This window comes from Cynocephalus volans, chromosome 10 (assembly GCF_027409185.1).
Source record: "Cynocephalus volans isolate mCynVol1 chromosome 10, mCynVol1.pri, whole genome shotgun sequence".
NCBI classification, from domain to species: domain Eukaryota; kingdom Metazoa; phylum Chordata; class Mammalia; order Dermoptera; family Cynocephalidae; genus Cynocephalus; species Cynocephalus volans.
The window spans coordinates 110,313,727-110,330,881 of NC_084469.1; the positions used below are offsets into that span (position 1 = coordinate 110,313,727).

Genomic DNA, 17,155 nt, shown 5'->3' on the forward strand with positions numbered 1-17,155 from the left:
TTTGTTCTAGTTTCAGTTCCTCCATCTGAAAAACCACTTGGCCTAGATGTTAAACACACACTGCGGTACTAGAAGGTGTTTTGATTAGTCTCTAAGATTCCTCAAAATCCTTAAATTCTAGGTGATTTTCATCCTATCTATAGAAAAAATAGGGAACACTTAGCTGCCAGAAATGAAAGAAAAAAAAGAACAAAAACACCTAGAAAAGCAGAAAAGAAAGTAAAAAGTTATTAAAAGATTATAGAAAAGTCATGTAAGAAAAAAAAAAAAAACTCTAGAAAAAACACTTTTATGAAACTAGGCAGGGGTACTAGTTTTAAGAGACAACCAGACTGGGAAGTCCATAAGTAGAAAAATCAGTTAGAAACATCCTCTACACAGATGCTCAATTAATACAAAATGGCCTACACATAGACATCCTTCACTTAAAGTAAAAAAATTCCTGTCTAAGACTTGACTTATATTTTGCTTATATAATGTATACGCTCCTGCGGCCACACCTAAGTGAGATCTACTCTAAAAACTCTGATGGCAAAACCAAGGTACTGTGTTCCACTGTAATTGTCAAATGTTGTAGGACAAACTTTTGGACTAACCAGGCTTCTTAGGAAACCACTAAATCAGAGATAATACATGAAAAAATTGACTTTCTGAATTGGCCTGATTTGGACCTGTATCTTGATGCCAGTCTAGACAGGTCCCTATTAATCTATGCTGATGGACAAGAGAATGGATCAGTGAACCAGACAAGTAGACAGTCAAATAATAAATTAGGTACTTGTTAACTATGGGATCATGTACAGATTAATCAACCTCTCTGAACCACAGTTGCCTGATTAGTAGGTCACAACAGCACAGAAACATCACAAAGCTGTTGTGATGACTATGAGTGACAACAAATGTTAAGCATATAATTCATGTCTACCCAGGCTGGAACATTCAACAACCATTACTTACTTTCTTTTCTCTGCATTCCCTTAATTAACATACTTTTAAAATTATCTGTAAAATCTTACCTATTTAAAGGGTCATTTTCAGGATTCTCATTCCCTATTGAAGAAAAAAGTAAAATACATTTTAAATCAACAACAGAAAGACATAGAATATTAAAAGTATAGGACTTTGGCACTTTGTTAGAAAGTGTTCCTTTGAAACCATACCTCAAGACTACACTAGAATAAATATTAATTATATTACTGGTAGGCAATTCATGAATTAAAGCTCTTACTTCCACTCCTTTGTGTTTATCAAATGCAAGGAAAAAGAATCAAATTTATCAAATCGTGATACCTACAAGTGATCTGCCATGTACAATGACCACAATCCTAACCAAACCCTATAAAACAACAGGAAATGGTATTCATAGCGGAATCAGTATCATAACCTAACATTCTCAAACTTGAGTAGCATGATTTTTCCAGACTAAGGGAAGCACGAAGGGAAGGTCGAAGAGAGTATACTTAATTTGTTGTGACACAACACAGCTTCTCCAGCTCTTCAGTGAAAATTGTTTACCATGCATTGGTTTAGGATGAAACACTGTATCAAGGAAGCTAGGTCTATGGGCAATGTACTTTGCAGCATGGCAAAGTACAGGAAACAAACCAGGGACAAGGACCCTTGCAAAGATCTTCCAAGTGCCATTAGAAAAGGGCTTAAGAGAGATCAATGTACTTCTTCTTGCTATTCCTCTTCTGAGGAAGATGCTGGTAAGCTCACTTAGTTCTAGCCATTTTCTCTACCCTCTAAAGAAAAACATCTGGAACAACCTATTGATTCATGTATAGTAGTCACTCTCTAGTCTTACTTCCAATTGCAATGTAAGTATGAAAGTCTTGGTGATTTCAGTTTTATCAACAGCAGCCTCTTGAGATTGTCCCCTTTCAGTGCTAGAGAGACTACCTGCACCACCTCATCCGGTGGGATGGTCCAGGTAGTGCTGTGTACTGCTACATGATGTCATTTTTCTCAGCCCACCCCATTACATGGCCAATGTCTATAGAAATTACATTGGAACTTTACCTTCTCACAGCACTCAAAAAGACATCCAAAGTGTTATTCCAATTATATGACTATTCTGGAAAAAGCAAAACTATGGAAACAGTAGAAAGATCCATGGTTGCCAGGGGTTTGGGGGAGGGAGGTAGGAATAGGCAGAGCACAGAGAATACACAGGCCAGTGAAAGTATTCTCTATGTGATATGACAATGGCAGCACATGTCACCACACATTTGTCAATACCCATAGAATGTACAACACCAAGAGTGAGCCCTAATGCAAACAAATATGGATTCTGGTGATAATGATGTGTCAATGTAGGTTCATCAGTGTGATATATTAATAATGGGGCTGTGCATGGGCAGGATGTGGCATGTTTGAGAAATCTCTGTATCTTTCTCTCAATTTTGCTGTGAACCTAATACTTCTCTGAAACATAAAGTTATTAATTAAAACAAAGATATTCACTCAACCTGCTATTACCATATATGCAAGATGCAGTCACCTCGAATGTTGGAGGTAATTAAAGATCAAAATAAAAGAATATGGGTATAATCTCCTCCACTGACACATATAAAAATACATACAGCAAATAATTTTAGCTTCATACTTGGGCAAAAAAAATTTGGATTAAAATCATTGAATAGCTTACCTTGTCTTTGAAGTAAAAGTGGGGATTTAGGACGATAATCAAAAGTTTTCTCTTCATATCCTTAAAATAAAATTTTTATTCCAATTTTATATCAGAAATCATGACGCTTATTTTACATAAAAATTTTACTGAAAAGTTAACCAGATAAGGACAGATTATAATTACCTAATATTGCCATAGTCATTTATATACAAATATACCTTAAATATTCACCAAGAGTTAAAAAAGAAACCAGCATTACAACTTAATGTACATGATGCAGCTGAAACCAGTATCATGTTATGTTATGTCATGATAGTATTTGGTATTAAAATAAAACTTTAAGACAACACTAAAAATTAAGTTGATGCTATACCTGCTGTGCAGAAAAGATCTCACATAGCAGGCATGAGACTGCTATCCTTAAAGAGACCTGCTTGTAATGCCGGCCCTTGGCTGGAATTTGGCAATTTGGATTGGGGAGGGTCCCCACCGTTCTCTTAATAATGAGTGAGTGGCTCACTGTGCCCACACTGTATGAACTAACAATGTGGTTTACTCCGAACAGTTGCTTTCTTTCTGGGAGTCTGGAATTTTGGTACATGCGAGGAAGAGGATGCCCAGCTGACTAACCTCCACTACAGAAATGTTGATGCTGAGTCTCTAATGACACTCTGGCACTGGGAGACAACACACGTGTGTGGTCATGGGGAAATTAAGCACACCTGGTTACATCCACAGGAGAGGACTCTTGGAAGCCTGTGCCTGGATTCCTCCAGACTTCATTCCAGGTCCCTCTTCCCTTTGCTAATTGTGCTTTCTATCTTTCTCACTGTCATGAATACACCCAGGAGTATGACTCTTTGGCGAGTGCTGTGAGTCCGTCCTGTGAATCACCAAAACTGGGGGTGATCTGACAGAACTGCATTCTATGAAATCTTCATTATTTGCATTCTTATGTTACATGTGAGTGCAATCAGAAGGCTATTTCACAGAATATCTTTCCCTAATCTGTTTTTATTTACTGTGTAGATTTCTGTTTCTATATGCATTTGAGTAAGGGTAAAAAAGGGATAGATGAAACAATGATGTCAGAAAATAATGTGAAGCAAGCAACAATCCAATTTTAACCAGAATAAAAGAGAATATTGGTGATTGACAATATGTTCTGCATTATGAAAGCTTCCATAAAGAAAATGAAATGATCACACAGTCAATATTCTCTAATTCAGTAGTGTTTAATTACTTTTCATAATAGTTACGCAGCAATCAGGTAACTGGAATAGTTTCGGAAAAATCACATATACTGATCATAGCATTCCCTTTATTTCTTTCTAATCTTTTATAAAATTTCTCATAAACCTAAAAACATGGTTCATTTATTAAAGGCAATTCTTGACAGAACAATTCAAAATCATTGCATCCAAAATATGGATGAGTTATGTATTTCTCTCAAAAAATAGTGGATTTGATCAGTAAGGATAATAGGACTTTTAACTTATTTGGGGGGGAGGAGGGGAAAGTGAGTTATCATACACATAAATTGTTAACTACTGTAATTCAACTGACCACATATTCCAGCTAAACCATAGATCATGAGTTTCTGAAGAAATATAATACCATAAAAGCACTTCACATCAAAATTATACCAGATAAACTTAAATTTGTATTTGACTAACCAGACAGATCCTTTCTAGCTTTTAAATCTTGGCAGATCTCGCTGTAAAGTTCTTTCACCTCCTTGGTTAAATTGATTCCTAAGCAATTTTATTTTTCTGGTGACTATTGTAAATGGGCTTGATTTCTTGATTTCTTTTTCTGCTAGTTTGTTGTTGTGGAGTATAAAAAATGCTATTGATTTTGGGGTGTTTAACTTGTATCTCACAACTTTACTGAAATTATTAATCAGCTCTAAGAGTATTTTGGTAGAGTCTTTAGGTTTTTCTATATACAGGATCATGGCATCTGCACACAGGGACAGTTTGACTTCTACCTTTCCAGTCTGGATGTCCTTTCTGTCTTTTTCTTGCCTGATCGCTCTTCCAGTACTTCCAATACTATATTTAAAAGGAGTGGTGAGAGTGGGCATCCTTTCATCATTCAGGATGGTATTGGCATTGGATTGGTCGTACATGGCTTTTATTGTGTTTAGATACTTTCCTTCTATACCTAATTTGCTGGTGAAATACTATTCAGCCATCAAAAAGAATTAAAATCTACCACGTGCAGCAACATGGATGAGGTTAGAGCAAAATTATATTAACTGAAATAAGCCAGACACAGAAATAGAAATATCACATGTTCTCACTCAAGTGTGGTACGAAAGAAGAAAGGAAGGAAGGAAGGAAGGAAGGAAGGAGGAAGGAAGGGAGGAAAGAAGGAAAGAAGGAGGAAAGAAGGGTGAGAGGGAGGGAGGAAAGAGAGAGAGAGAGACAGAGAGAGAAACAAAGAAAGAAAGAATGAAAGAGTCTACAGTAATATGTTAATCTTTTAGAAGGAGAGAACAAATCTATGGTTGTTAAAGGTGGGAAGGAGAGGAAGACAGGGATGGGGAGAGACTGTATAAGGGGCATAAAATATTGAAATACCACCTAACCCCAGTTAGCCTGGCTATAATCAAAAAGACAGTGAATAACAAATGCTGGTGGTGTGGAGAGAAGGGAACACTCCTACATTGTTGGTGGGACTGTAAATTAGGACAACCCCTATGGAAAACAGTATGGAGGTTTCTCAAACAACTACAGATAGATCTTCCATACGATCCAGTAATCCCTCTTCTGGGTATATACCCAGAGGAATGGAAATCATCATGTCAAAGGGAAACCTGCACTCCCATGTTCATTGCAGCTCTGTTTACAATAGTCAAAATATGGAACCAACCTAAATGTTCATTGATGGATGATTGGATAAGGAAACTGGTATATTTACACCATGGAATACTACTCTGCCATAAAAAAGAATGAAATACTCCCATTTGCAACAACATAGATGAGCTTGGAAAAACTGATGTTGAGTGAAATAAGCAAAGCCCAGAGGGATAAATACCTCATGCACTCACTCATATGTGGGAGCTAAGAGTGAAAGAAGGAAGGAAAGAAAGACCACAGTAAAGCATTGGATTTGCAGAGCAAGAGAACATTCCTTGGGCTACAAAGTGGAGTGGGAGAAAGGGGGAGGGAGGTTGGGGGATAACTGGGTGGGGGACACAAGGTACAAATGCAATTTGTGGTAATGGGTATGCTGCCTGCATGAATCTGGCCCTCACATCATGGGCACAGAGGGTGACAATCAGCTTTGTATCTCATGAATATTCATAACCAATAAAAAAGAATAATTATAATTTTTAATAATGAATATGCTAACAATATTGTTTTGATCAACGTATGTTGTACGCTAGTGATGGTAGTCAATGTTGTATCCCCAAAATATGTATAATCAATTATGCTTTTTAAAAAATACGCAAACAAATAAACAAAACCTCTTAAAAGTCAATAATAACGATAAAACATCTTGGCAGATCATCATCAGTAACACTGTGGCACAGACAGAAAAAGTTTATCATAAGAAACTAATAAAATACCAGATAAACTTTAGGCTAGGGAGCCATATATCTTCAAAGGAAATATACACATTTATCAAACATGTACATTCTAGAAATGTACTCTAATAGCAGTAGATTCCAAGGTAATTTTCCTTAGGGATAAAATTCAAAAGTCCACTGCAACCTTCTGAGTTTTCTCCCTGTTTAAAAGAAACTTGTGAAGAAAAGTAGCCTTTCCAGCCTTTGGATATTGTCCTGTGAGAATATGGTGTTTGGAGCTGCAGCTAATTAGCTAACCATGAAAGACGGTATAAAAAGATACTGCCAATAGCACAGATGAAAAAGAGACAAGTGGTATCCTTATGATATCACTGAACCACCACCACAACTCTGGTTCTTATTGTTTTAGCCACTGTTATTTGGGTTATCCAATATTTCCAGTCAAAAGCATTCTAAAGTAATAAATTTCCTGTGGCCTTCAGGATAAGACCTACTAATTTCTATAGTACTAAAAAGTTTTTCAAGCTTGCTTTAGCTAGATATTCATCTCATTCCCAACGACTCCCACAGTCACACTTTTTGCACCAACAAAATTGAACCATTCACAAACCCTTCAAAGTTCACTCATGTGTTCTAGCTTTTGTATTTTCTGGTCCTCCTGCCAAACATGTAATCTCATTAGATGTTTCATCTGCCAGACATCACCCTTCTGCTCCTATACCTGGCAAACTCCTACTCACTCTGTATGCTTACTCTAAATCCTAGCCATTTGTTAAGTGGACAAGTGAACAAACGAATAAAAATGTTTTCTTTGAAAATTCTGTTGAAGCAACACAGAAACTAAACACGGACAATTCTATTTGATTATGAGCACCTTAAACATCTAATTTATGTCTATTCCATCTCTTGCAACTTGTAAAACATAACATACAAAAGTTCTTTGATAAATGTCCACTCAATCAAAGGAGTCTTCATACACTTCACATTGTACAATGCATGAGATGTCTAACCTGGGAAGCCCAGTAGCATTTTTGTTACTGCAAAACATTTTTGTATTTTTATTATAATTTGTTGAGTGTGACGTTGGGCTATTTGAATATTTGTTTTGATAATGCTTCAGCTAATTGTAACAGGGTATCTCATTCTAATAAAATTACCCCTATTGTGACAATTATCCCACAGACAGTAGAAAATACCTTCTTCTAACAAAATCTATATATCTCATTTGGTTTCAACCTGTGAGGGATGAAGTTGATAATAGTGAGACCTTGCTGGTATAAGAATATGTCACATGACCTATGCTTGTCAATGAAGAATAGCTTTTCTGATTTCTGTACTCAGTAGTTATCTTTACAAAATAATCTCCAATTGGTATTGGTGCACACTGGCTGAGTTTTGCAGTTCTTATTGTCGTTTGTGTTATCCTACCCAGAAAGGTATTGTTTAGTTGCCACTTTTGAAGATAGTTACTTTTCTGGTGACATAAATCATGTAATAATATTCATTTACGAAGTGCAATACATATATTGTAAAAATTAAATAGAAGATCCATTTTTATAACAAGTACAGTTTGCTATAATGTGATTACAAAGAACACATACAACATACTAACTTAAAGTTTTTTTTCTTACTTATACAATATCACATAAGATTTTAGGGGCCATAATTAAATAAATAAGTTTTTTCAAACAATACTGTTTCAGATTGGAAATTACCTACAATTAACTTCTTAAATAATTCTAAATGCTACATTATTAAAACATTTAAGAAAAAATCTACATGCAAGTTACACATTAATTTTTTAACTGCTCTTTAGGGATCAACACCTCCTTCCTCATATTTTTTTTTATCTTATCTCTGGTACAACCACCAGGAGTAATTCACTATCAGAAAGCTTACCTGGTTTTCTACATGGAGAAGACTTTATAAACTTCTGTAAAGTTACATATTTTAAAATTAGTGAGCAATACCTATGTATGAAATGACATAAAAAATAAAATTACTATTCTAATATTGACAGAAAAAGCATTTACAAAAAATATTCAGAGAATGTTTCAGATAACATAAGAGCTAACATCAGAACTTCAAATTATGCCACACCCTTCAAATCGGTAAGTTCTACAAATTGTTTCTTAAGCTTACAATTAAAGAAGAATAGTAAGGGGAACTAGTCATGAGTTGAGGGCAGCACAGCTCCGTAAATTAACTAGAGTTAGTGTGGCATGATGGAAAGTGTCCTGAACTCAGAAGAAGTGCTGGCTTTGTAACCAACAGCCATTTGTTCTTAGACAAGTCCCTCCCTCAGGCTCAAAGCTTCTTCTAAAAAATAAATAGTTTACTGCCTTATTTCACTCGGTTGTCTTAAAAATTTAATGAGATAATATTTTTTAAAAACCTCAGAGAAATAGTGAGGCAATAAGATGATTTGCTTTTAAACTTTATTGCTGAAACTATTTTGGAATCCCAAATAAAACCGTGTGTGTGTGTGTGTGTGTGTGTGTGTGTGTGTGTGTGTGTGTGTGTGTTTAATAGATTCTAATATTCAAATGTTGCAGTTTTCAGAAAATGTTATTAAGTCCTAATTTGGGGTACTAACTGTTCTATACTTTGTGGCTTATAATTTGGGGCATCTCAGCTATTTTATAACTTGTAACTAAATTTACTGATAAATTTATATATCATCTCATTAAATTAGATAACATAATGGTCCCTGATCAGTGAGCTAATCAATACCAAATGCCATTCATTTTGCTTTGAATCGCACACTGTTTCCTTGGAGCTAGTTAGAAAAGTGTCAAATAACCTTCTAGAGACTGCACACAATATGGACTGCTGCACAAATTTAAGTGTCACCCTTGCAGAGGGGCCAAGCTAATCTCTGTATCGTTCTAACTTTAGTATTTGTGCTGCTGACACAACACAAGCACAAAACCCTACTTTTATGCATGGATACTGAAGAATAGTGGATAGGGCCTAGCTTTCTTAAATCCAACTGATCTACTTTAAATTCAGAAAACTCTCTTGAATGCCTTCTTCCTTGTGAGGCAGAATTTGAAAATATTTTGAAAACTTGAGGTAGAGATGCAAGAAGCTTGAGAGATTTTCATTATCATAGAAAGTGATCACTGGAGGGACCAACAGTAAGTTGACACCCACTACTCTAGGGAAGCTCAATATGTGACCTTCCACAACCTAAATAAAGGTACTACACAGGATATGAAGGGGCCTTGGGGTACATATCTGGTAGGAAATATGAAAAGAAACTCTGCTCTCTTCCTGCAACATTATTTGAACCTCTCTGACAGTTCAGAACAACCCCAACTAATATCTGCAAGGAGAAAAGATGAACAAGAACCTCAAATGATAACTCACCGTGAAGGTCTAGGCTGAGATATGGGCTCCATGTAAGGTTTGGGGTCGGGGAGGAAGGGTCCCGCTGCTCACTATATGTAACTAAAGCTAGGAAGCCTAGCTGCCAAAAAAGGAAGCTGGTGCTTTGGGAACAATGGTGGAAAACCTCAGCATATGTGTGGTAACTAAGACAAAGTGTAACTCTGAGGTCTAAATATGGATTGTCATGAAGACTGAGGGATCTGCATCAGTGAGGGCATCGTGGTGGCAAAGGTCAATCATTACAGAACTGCAGGACTAGTTTCAATAACAACACTGCAGCAAAAGAATCAACAGGAGCAATAGAATGATTGGAATGTCCTTTTTTCCCTCTTTGTCTGACTTGCGAAAGTGGATTGTTTTCCTTGGACTTAAGGAACCACTCATGTTCTTGGAAAATTAAAGAAGGGGGCTGTAGGAGATAGCTCACAGTGAAAAGTACAAGATCTTCTGCTAAATTGGACATTTCGAAACCCAAATAACTAATTAGAAAAATCAAAGATGTGACACTGTTCCACATGCATTCGGGTTATACATGAAATAAAATACATACCAGTGCTTTACCTGAAGGTAAAGTTCCTAAAAGTCCTGAGAAAAAGAATCCTGCATCCATGGCTACTTCTAACTAGTCTAGCCTTTTGCTTGGTTTCTGGCTGATGAAGTGGGCCAATTCATTACCATTTCCAAACTAGCAGAACCAAACTATGAAATCTCACCAGACATATGATACAATAGCTATAATTACCCAAAACCTCAATTTAATGTTAACTAGCATTTTAACTCAAACACTTACTTGTAATTACCACTAACAATAGCATAAAATTCTGCAGTCCTTTCATAAATATCTTCAGAAGCGATATTAATGCCTCGCTCAAGAAGAAGTTTAACTATATTTGTTGATTCGTGAGTTACCGCAAACATGAGGGCTGTTCTAAAATGACAGAGAGATAACTTCACCATAGGAACTTTAATAAAATTATTTGAACAGCTACTTTAACATACACTACCAATTTAATGCCATGCTGGTCTTGTAGACTTGACTGTTGACAGGTGGGTACTAATCTTTATAAACCACATCCAAGGCTAAAAAGAAGGGATGAAAAGGAAGCTTCTATGTCCCACTGAGGTACTACATAGTAGAAGGTATTAATTTAAAGTCCTTTGACGGACAACAAACTAGGCTGAAGTCAGTATCTGAACTAAGTAAAGAATTCTCCATTTCTTCCCTACTTTGATATAATATATTGTAATTCTCTGTCACCTAGGGGTAAGAGCTATTTAAAGGCTTAACACAATAATATCAATAGTAATGGTAATAATAATAGTCATAGCAGTTTCATTTAACTGATAAGCATGTCCTAGGCACTGAATCGAATGCTATCTGTATAATTTTACTGACACATACACCCTTTAAGGATATACTATTATTCTCTTTTTCACATCTGGGAACATATTTGTTGATAAGTAATGTTCCCAAGGTCACACCCTAGCAAGTGGGTAAGCTAGGAATTGAACCCGGTCTTATGTGATTCTAAAGCCTATCTCTTTTCTCTTTATTACCCACCTATGGCTTGTCTTCACTAAAGAAAAACTTTATCCAACTAATGTTGTCTTTCTTCCCTCAGCCATACCAATCAAAAATAAAAACATTAAAATACACTAAAAATGAATAAGAAAAAAAACCCTTATGAAACTACAATATCTGGTAATAGCAATTAATAGCAACTTAAGGATAATCTCCTGTCAACATTCTTCAAAGAAAGCAATTTAAAGCAGAGTCATGCAAGAGAGAAAATGATTTTCAACTCCGATGTATGTTTAATAAGCATTTTAAAGGGAAAGAATATAAGAATCAATCTTTTAAAAACACTATAGAATGGTTAAGAAGTACAATAGTGAGTGATCAAGTTAATTGAAAAGTTAAAGTCCATACTTTATAACACTAATAAAACTAATATGAAGCCCCTTAAGCTAAAATAAGATCATAAGACGCCCCCCCCCCCAAAAAAAAAATCAGGTTAGAAGTAGCAAATATCAGTCAGAATTACACAGGAATGTGACCCTACTATGTACTGTTTTCCATGTTGCCCAGTCCAAATAATTGCTTTTGTACCTAACTGAGGATATGTGTTGATATTTTTCACTACATCTCAACAATTATATGGTGGTCTTCTCCCTAATTTAGTGTATCTGGCTTCAGTGACTGTTACCACTCTAGAACAACATGAAAGTTTAAAAGAAAAGCATATACTACCGTACCTCCCCAGGGTATCAATCGCATGTATATCTGCTCCATTCTTTACTAAAAATTCCACCATTGGAGGCCTGTTTCTTTTTAGAGCCAGTAAGAGTGGTGTGAGCCCTTTCTGTAAAACAGCAAAAACAATTTACAATTTATAAAATTACATATTTCTCAACTGAATTGAAAACCTCATAAAAGGTCCTGTGCACTTAAACATATAAAATAGAAAGTAAATGACAGGACATTTCATCTCACCCCCCTGGACTTTCACACATTTCACTCCTTACCTTTGAAATGCCCCTCCTCTGCCTAACCACAGTAACTCCAGTCATCTCCAACACTCACCTCAAACATTTACTGGGTCCAAGAAGCTTTCCTTCTACCATAGCTTTTACCATGGTATGTTGTAGTTATTTCATTGTTTTCTATCTAAACCAAGAGCTTCCTGAGGGCAGAGGCTATATCTTTTATCTCTATAGCCCCAACCCTAAGAAACAGTAGTAAATGCTTTAAGTATTTTTATTGAGTCTGTGATCTAAATTAGCATCTCTAGAGCAGTGTTTCTTAAACTATATTCCAAAGAGTATTTACTTTACTATAAGTACTGTGCCCCAACAGAAAGATCACCTCTTCATCTACATTTGAAAAGTATTATTAAAATGTGCATTATATGTCTAGTAGTAAAGATATCTCTTGAATTAGCTTAACCCCTAGCTGACAATATTAACATTTGAGGAATTAGAGTTTCAGGGATATAGTTTTGAGAGCTTTCCAGTAAAGGTGGAGGTTCCTTCTAGGTTATACAAACTTGCTTGATTCTCTTCTGTCAATATCCCACATGCCAATGTCAGGCACTCCTGATCTAAATGGGTCAATAAGGAAATGGCTTCTGAATTTTAAAAGATAGGCTTCAAATGAACTTTCATTACCTATTATGAAGTGGTCATGAGTTTTCTCATATAACAAGATAACAGATTTTTACCTTAGTTGTTAGAAAGCTAAGTACATAATTTTATTTTCAATTATAATAATAATCCTGGGACCTAACGCATATATACTTTTAAAATCCATTTTTATTCAGGTTTTCGTTTTAATCACTACTTAAAATTATTTATAGGTAAAATATAAATCAGAAATAAAAATACAAGAACTGTCAATAAAAATGTTTAATACTGATACATGTGCATTATTTTTAACATAATAAAAGCCACTAAAATCATTTGCATTTTTAAGGGATAATGCTGAAGAGAATTATATAATATTGTCTGCAATATGCATAACCTATCCAACTACAACCAGGATGACATGGGTTGCATGTGTCCCCAAAAGTTTCACGTATTAGAAACTTAATCCCCACTACGACAATGTTAAAAGGGTGGGAAATCCTATCATGATAAATGAAAGGCAGGACACCTTTAAGAGGTAAATAGATTCTGAGGACTGTAACCTTATGAATGGATTGATCCATTCATGCAGTAATGGGCATGGTTTAATGGCTCACAAGGACAGCCAGCTTAGCTCTCTCTTGCTCAGCCATTTGCCAGGTGATAAACTGTATCGCTGCAGAGCCACCACCAATGAGGCTTTCACTAGATGTACTCCCTGGACTGTGAACTTCCCAGCCTCTGAAATTGTAAGCAATAAATTCTATTTCTTTACAAATTACTCAGTTTCAGGTACTCTGTTATAAGCAACAGAAATGAACTAACACACAGGATTAACCTAATAAGGCCTACAGACATTCTAATGAAATATGATTATTTATAGTATATTTAAGGAAAAAGTTTTTAAAACACTAACTTCTAAATTATAAAATTCAATCCCATTTCTAAGAAACTAATATAAAATATAGGTTATGTTACTATAAATTAATAAAACTTGTCTTGAAAACCTTGAAAGCTTTATCAAAATGTACTATGAAACAGGGGTTGTAAACCTAAATACTTCTACATGCAAAGTACATGACCTGAGTAAGTGAAGTAACTAGGTGGGGATAGTAGCAAACTTGGGAACATATGTCTTGTATAAGGGGGCAGCCTCTGCACAGCATACCAAACAGTAATATGGGCTCTGTAAGCCAGATTTAATTCTTCAAGAGAAGGTTGAAATCCAGATTTCTGCATGAGGCTCCTAAATTGAAATGTTGACTCAACTTTCAGAGGCAAACTAAACATATCTATGGGTCTCATTTATTTTACAGCCCTTGCATATTTGTATTTGCTGTTTCCAGATGCTTGGTATAAAGAAAGCATTTGCATGTAAAAATCTTTCCTTGCTTTTTAGTATCATGCTTTACCCAGAAATCAAGCCCTAATAATTAGTAACAATTGCTACTAAGACATGATACCCACTTTGAGAATATTTCAAGCACTTATACATCTACAATCTATTTGTATTTAATTGTGGATAATTAGTTCATAACACTGAAAAAACCTAAATTATTAAAAGAATCCTCATCTGTATTCTTACTAACTTCATGGTTTTCAGTGTTTAAAATTGATACCCTGTTCATAGGCAGGGCTCTATGAACTTAGACATACTGAGATAGTCTACAATATAGCTTCAAGTTTTAAAAAAAGTTAATGATTTGCTATAATTCTAATCATGAAAACCCGGCTCTTAATAGACATTTGTTGACCTGATGACCTGAATGATAAAAAACAGACATGAAATCCTTAAAGGGTCAGCCTCTACTCACTAAAAGACTACTCATAAGCAATTTCCTAAAGAACTTGAGAATGGCAGTGAATGATGCTAGGTGGAAGGAAAAATATGTTATTCTGTAAGCCAATTACATTCCTTTTAACTTCCTAGCCATAGAGACAGAAAAACACAGAAAAAAAAGTCAGGCTAATATTGTTGAAAAGGACAGAAAAGAAGAAAGTATCACCTATCGAACTCTAAGTCTTCTACAGATTTCTTAGAATTTGTAATTGGGGAATCTATGTATTGCACTTACTTATTCAGTGATTCTTCACAAAGTGTTGTACCAGGATTCAAAGGAAATATTTTTAAATATACATAACGGTCTTATTCAATTAACTGGATCAAAACCTACAGAAGAGGGCCTAGATGTGTAAATTATTTTTAAATTTCCCTATGTCATTGTGGGGCACAATTCTAGTGGAAAACCAGTGCCGTAGACAATTTAGTCTCATCTCTCACCCACATGGCTAATTCCATCCATTATCTGGGGATTTGGCCAAAAAGAGGAAAGAGTAAAAGACAGAATCACTTCCTGGAAACTCCACTACTTTTTTTTTTAAGCTCCCTATCTTCCACCTTCCCATCAAGACTTTCTGGATTTGAGAGCAGCGTTTAGACTCTTATTTTAGCAACTGTTTCTGCTAGAATAGGACTATATGTCAGTTAATTCTTTCTTCTTCCCTCCTTTCCCACTTAATCATCACCTCTTCACTGCCAATCTGCTTTCCTCAGAGTCCTACTAAAACTGATCTCTAGGAAAGCTGACAATTCACTAACTCTCTCCCAAACTGAGAATTATTATCCCCCAAATTGAAGAGCACCTTGTTAAAGCATATAAACTGGAAACAAAAACCCAAAAATATGAAAACAAAGAAAACTTCTTGGTATTTTCCCTCAGCTACGTAATTTACAAATTGGCCTGCATATTTCTCATTGCTCTCTCCTTTTTCCTTCCCACTTTTCCCTCTGAAGACTTGTCACTGAGAGATAAATCACTTTTTTTTTAAATTTACAAAATAGGTACTTGTCAACACCGATGGGATTTCTATTTATTGTAAAATGCTTGTTTTGTTTAAATTTTAAGATAAAGCCGATTTCCAAGGCAAATTTTGCTTTCCCGTGTTGTTTTATACTAATTAGAAAAACAACTTGTGGGAAAAAATATTTGGAAAAAAAATTTACCTTTAACGAAATCAGTGTTTTCATAAATATGTGTCATAAATGCTTAAAAGAAAGATGTACCCTCTACTTCTTCATTAAAAGTATCAATATTTAATGTGAAATCCTAGATAACTGCTTGAGCTTCCAAGGATGGAAAACTGACCCCACACGTGTCAATGTGAAAACTAGTAAGTGTCAAATATTTTCTAAAGAAAGTTGGTTCATCTATACCTTGTTTTTTGCTTCGATATTTGCATGATGTAAAAGCAGTTTTGCTGCAATAGATATGTTCTGACCACAGGCAGCATAGTGGAGAGCAGTGTTGTCACGGGAGTCCGTCATGCTTGGATTGGCCCCATGTTCTAGCAGAATAGCTACACATTCCTCATTCTGGCATTGTGCAGCCTGTCCGTATTACACAAAGACATAGATTGTAAATTTTAGGAATTCAAAATAAACATTCAACAGGTTTTACCCATTAATTATATTTAAATGAGATAAATTCAGTTTCATTCTATGTATGTAAGTCAAATCCATATCATGTTAAAAGAGGTGGCTACTCTGTACCTTCATCAGAGCTGTCTTCTTTCTGTCATCATAGGGGTTAAGGTTGCATTTTTTCTCTACCAGGAGAGCTACTACTTTATGATGACCAAATGTACAGGCCCAGTGTAGTGGGGTCCTATGAAAGTGAGAGGACATTTTAGAAAATTATCGTGCATTCTCTCAAAATATAATTATTCATGTAATTATAAACATTAAATTGCATGTTATTCCTGTGCCTTCAAAACAAATATTTAATTTCCTTCTGAAGAAAGCACAATATTTATTAGCACTTATTATTCACTACATGAATGCAAGGGCAGACTGAGTAGAAAGATCACGTTGCATTCAGTTCAACCTGGGTTTGAACCCTACTTTAAACTCTGCCAATTACTAGCTATCACTTAGCTTTTCTGCACCTCAATTTCCTTATCAAGAAAATGGAGATAAAAATAGTGGTTAACTCACAGGACACCACTGTGATGTTCCAATGAGAATCTAGGCAAAGTATTTAGAACAGATCCCAGCACAAATAACAGCTCAGTGACTGTGAGATGGTATAATTATTACTATAATTATTAATATGAAGACAACAGTTTAATGAAGTAACAGTTTAATGAATGATACAGTTACACCTACTCTGCAGATGTTTTAAGGATTACAGATAAAACTATTTCAATAATTCTAAGATACTCATTTTCTCACACTTTAACATCTCTGACATTGAATGGCCACTTATTAATTCATGACACATTAGAACTATAATTGACAGCATTTTTAAAATCTCTATTAATATAAGAAATAATGGGGCCTCACACAATCCATGGTAAAGTAAATGAAACTTTTATACTAAGGTCTATGGCAGTTCTAATTATAGCTAGCATTTAAATAAATTTTAGTTCTTAAAAGTGCTATGGGGAGAGTGGGCTAAAATAACATCAAA

At 35.3% G+C, this 17,155-nt stretch overlaps 1 protein-coding gene and 1 non-coding gene across 2 annotated transcripts in view; both read right to left on the reverse strand.

Annotated features, from left to right (window-relative positions):
- Nucleotides 1-16,371, reverse strand: part of LOC134387676 (ankyrin repeat domain-containing protein 26-like) — a 209,311-nt gene extending 192,940 nt beyond the window's left edge. Inside the window, 3 exon segments of the mRNA XM_063110074.1 lie at nucleotides 11,820-11,926; nucleotides 15,901-16,074; nucleotides 16,237-16,371. Coding sequence (XP_062966144.1) covers nucleotides 11,820-11,926; nucleotides 15,901-16,074; nucleotides 16,237-16,371 — 416 coding nt within the window.
- LOC134389813 (U6 spliceosomal RNA) lies at nucleotides 8,989-9,097 on the reverse strand. Its single transcript, XR_010024781.1, has one exon. It is a non-coding gene; the product is annotated as a U6 spliceosomal RNA (small nuclear RNA).
- Nucleotides 16,372-17,155: the final 784 nt, after the last annotated feature.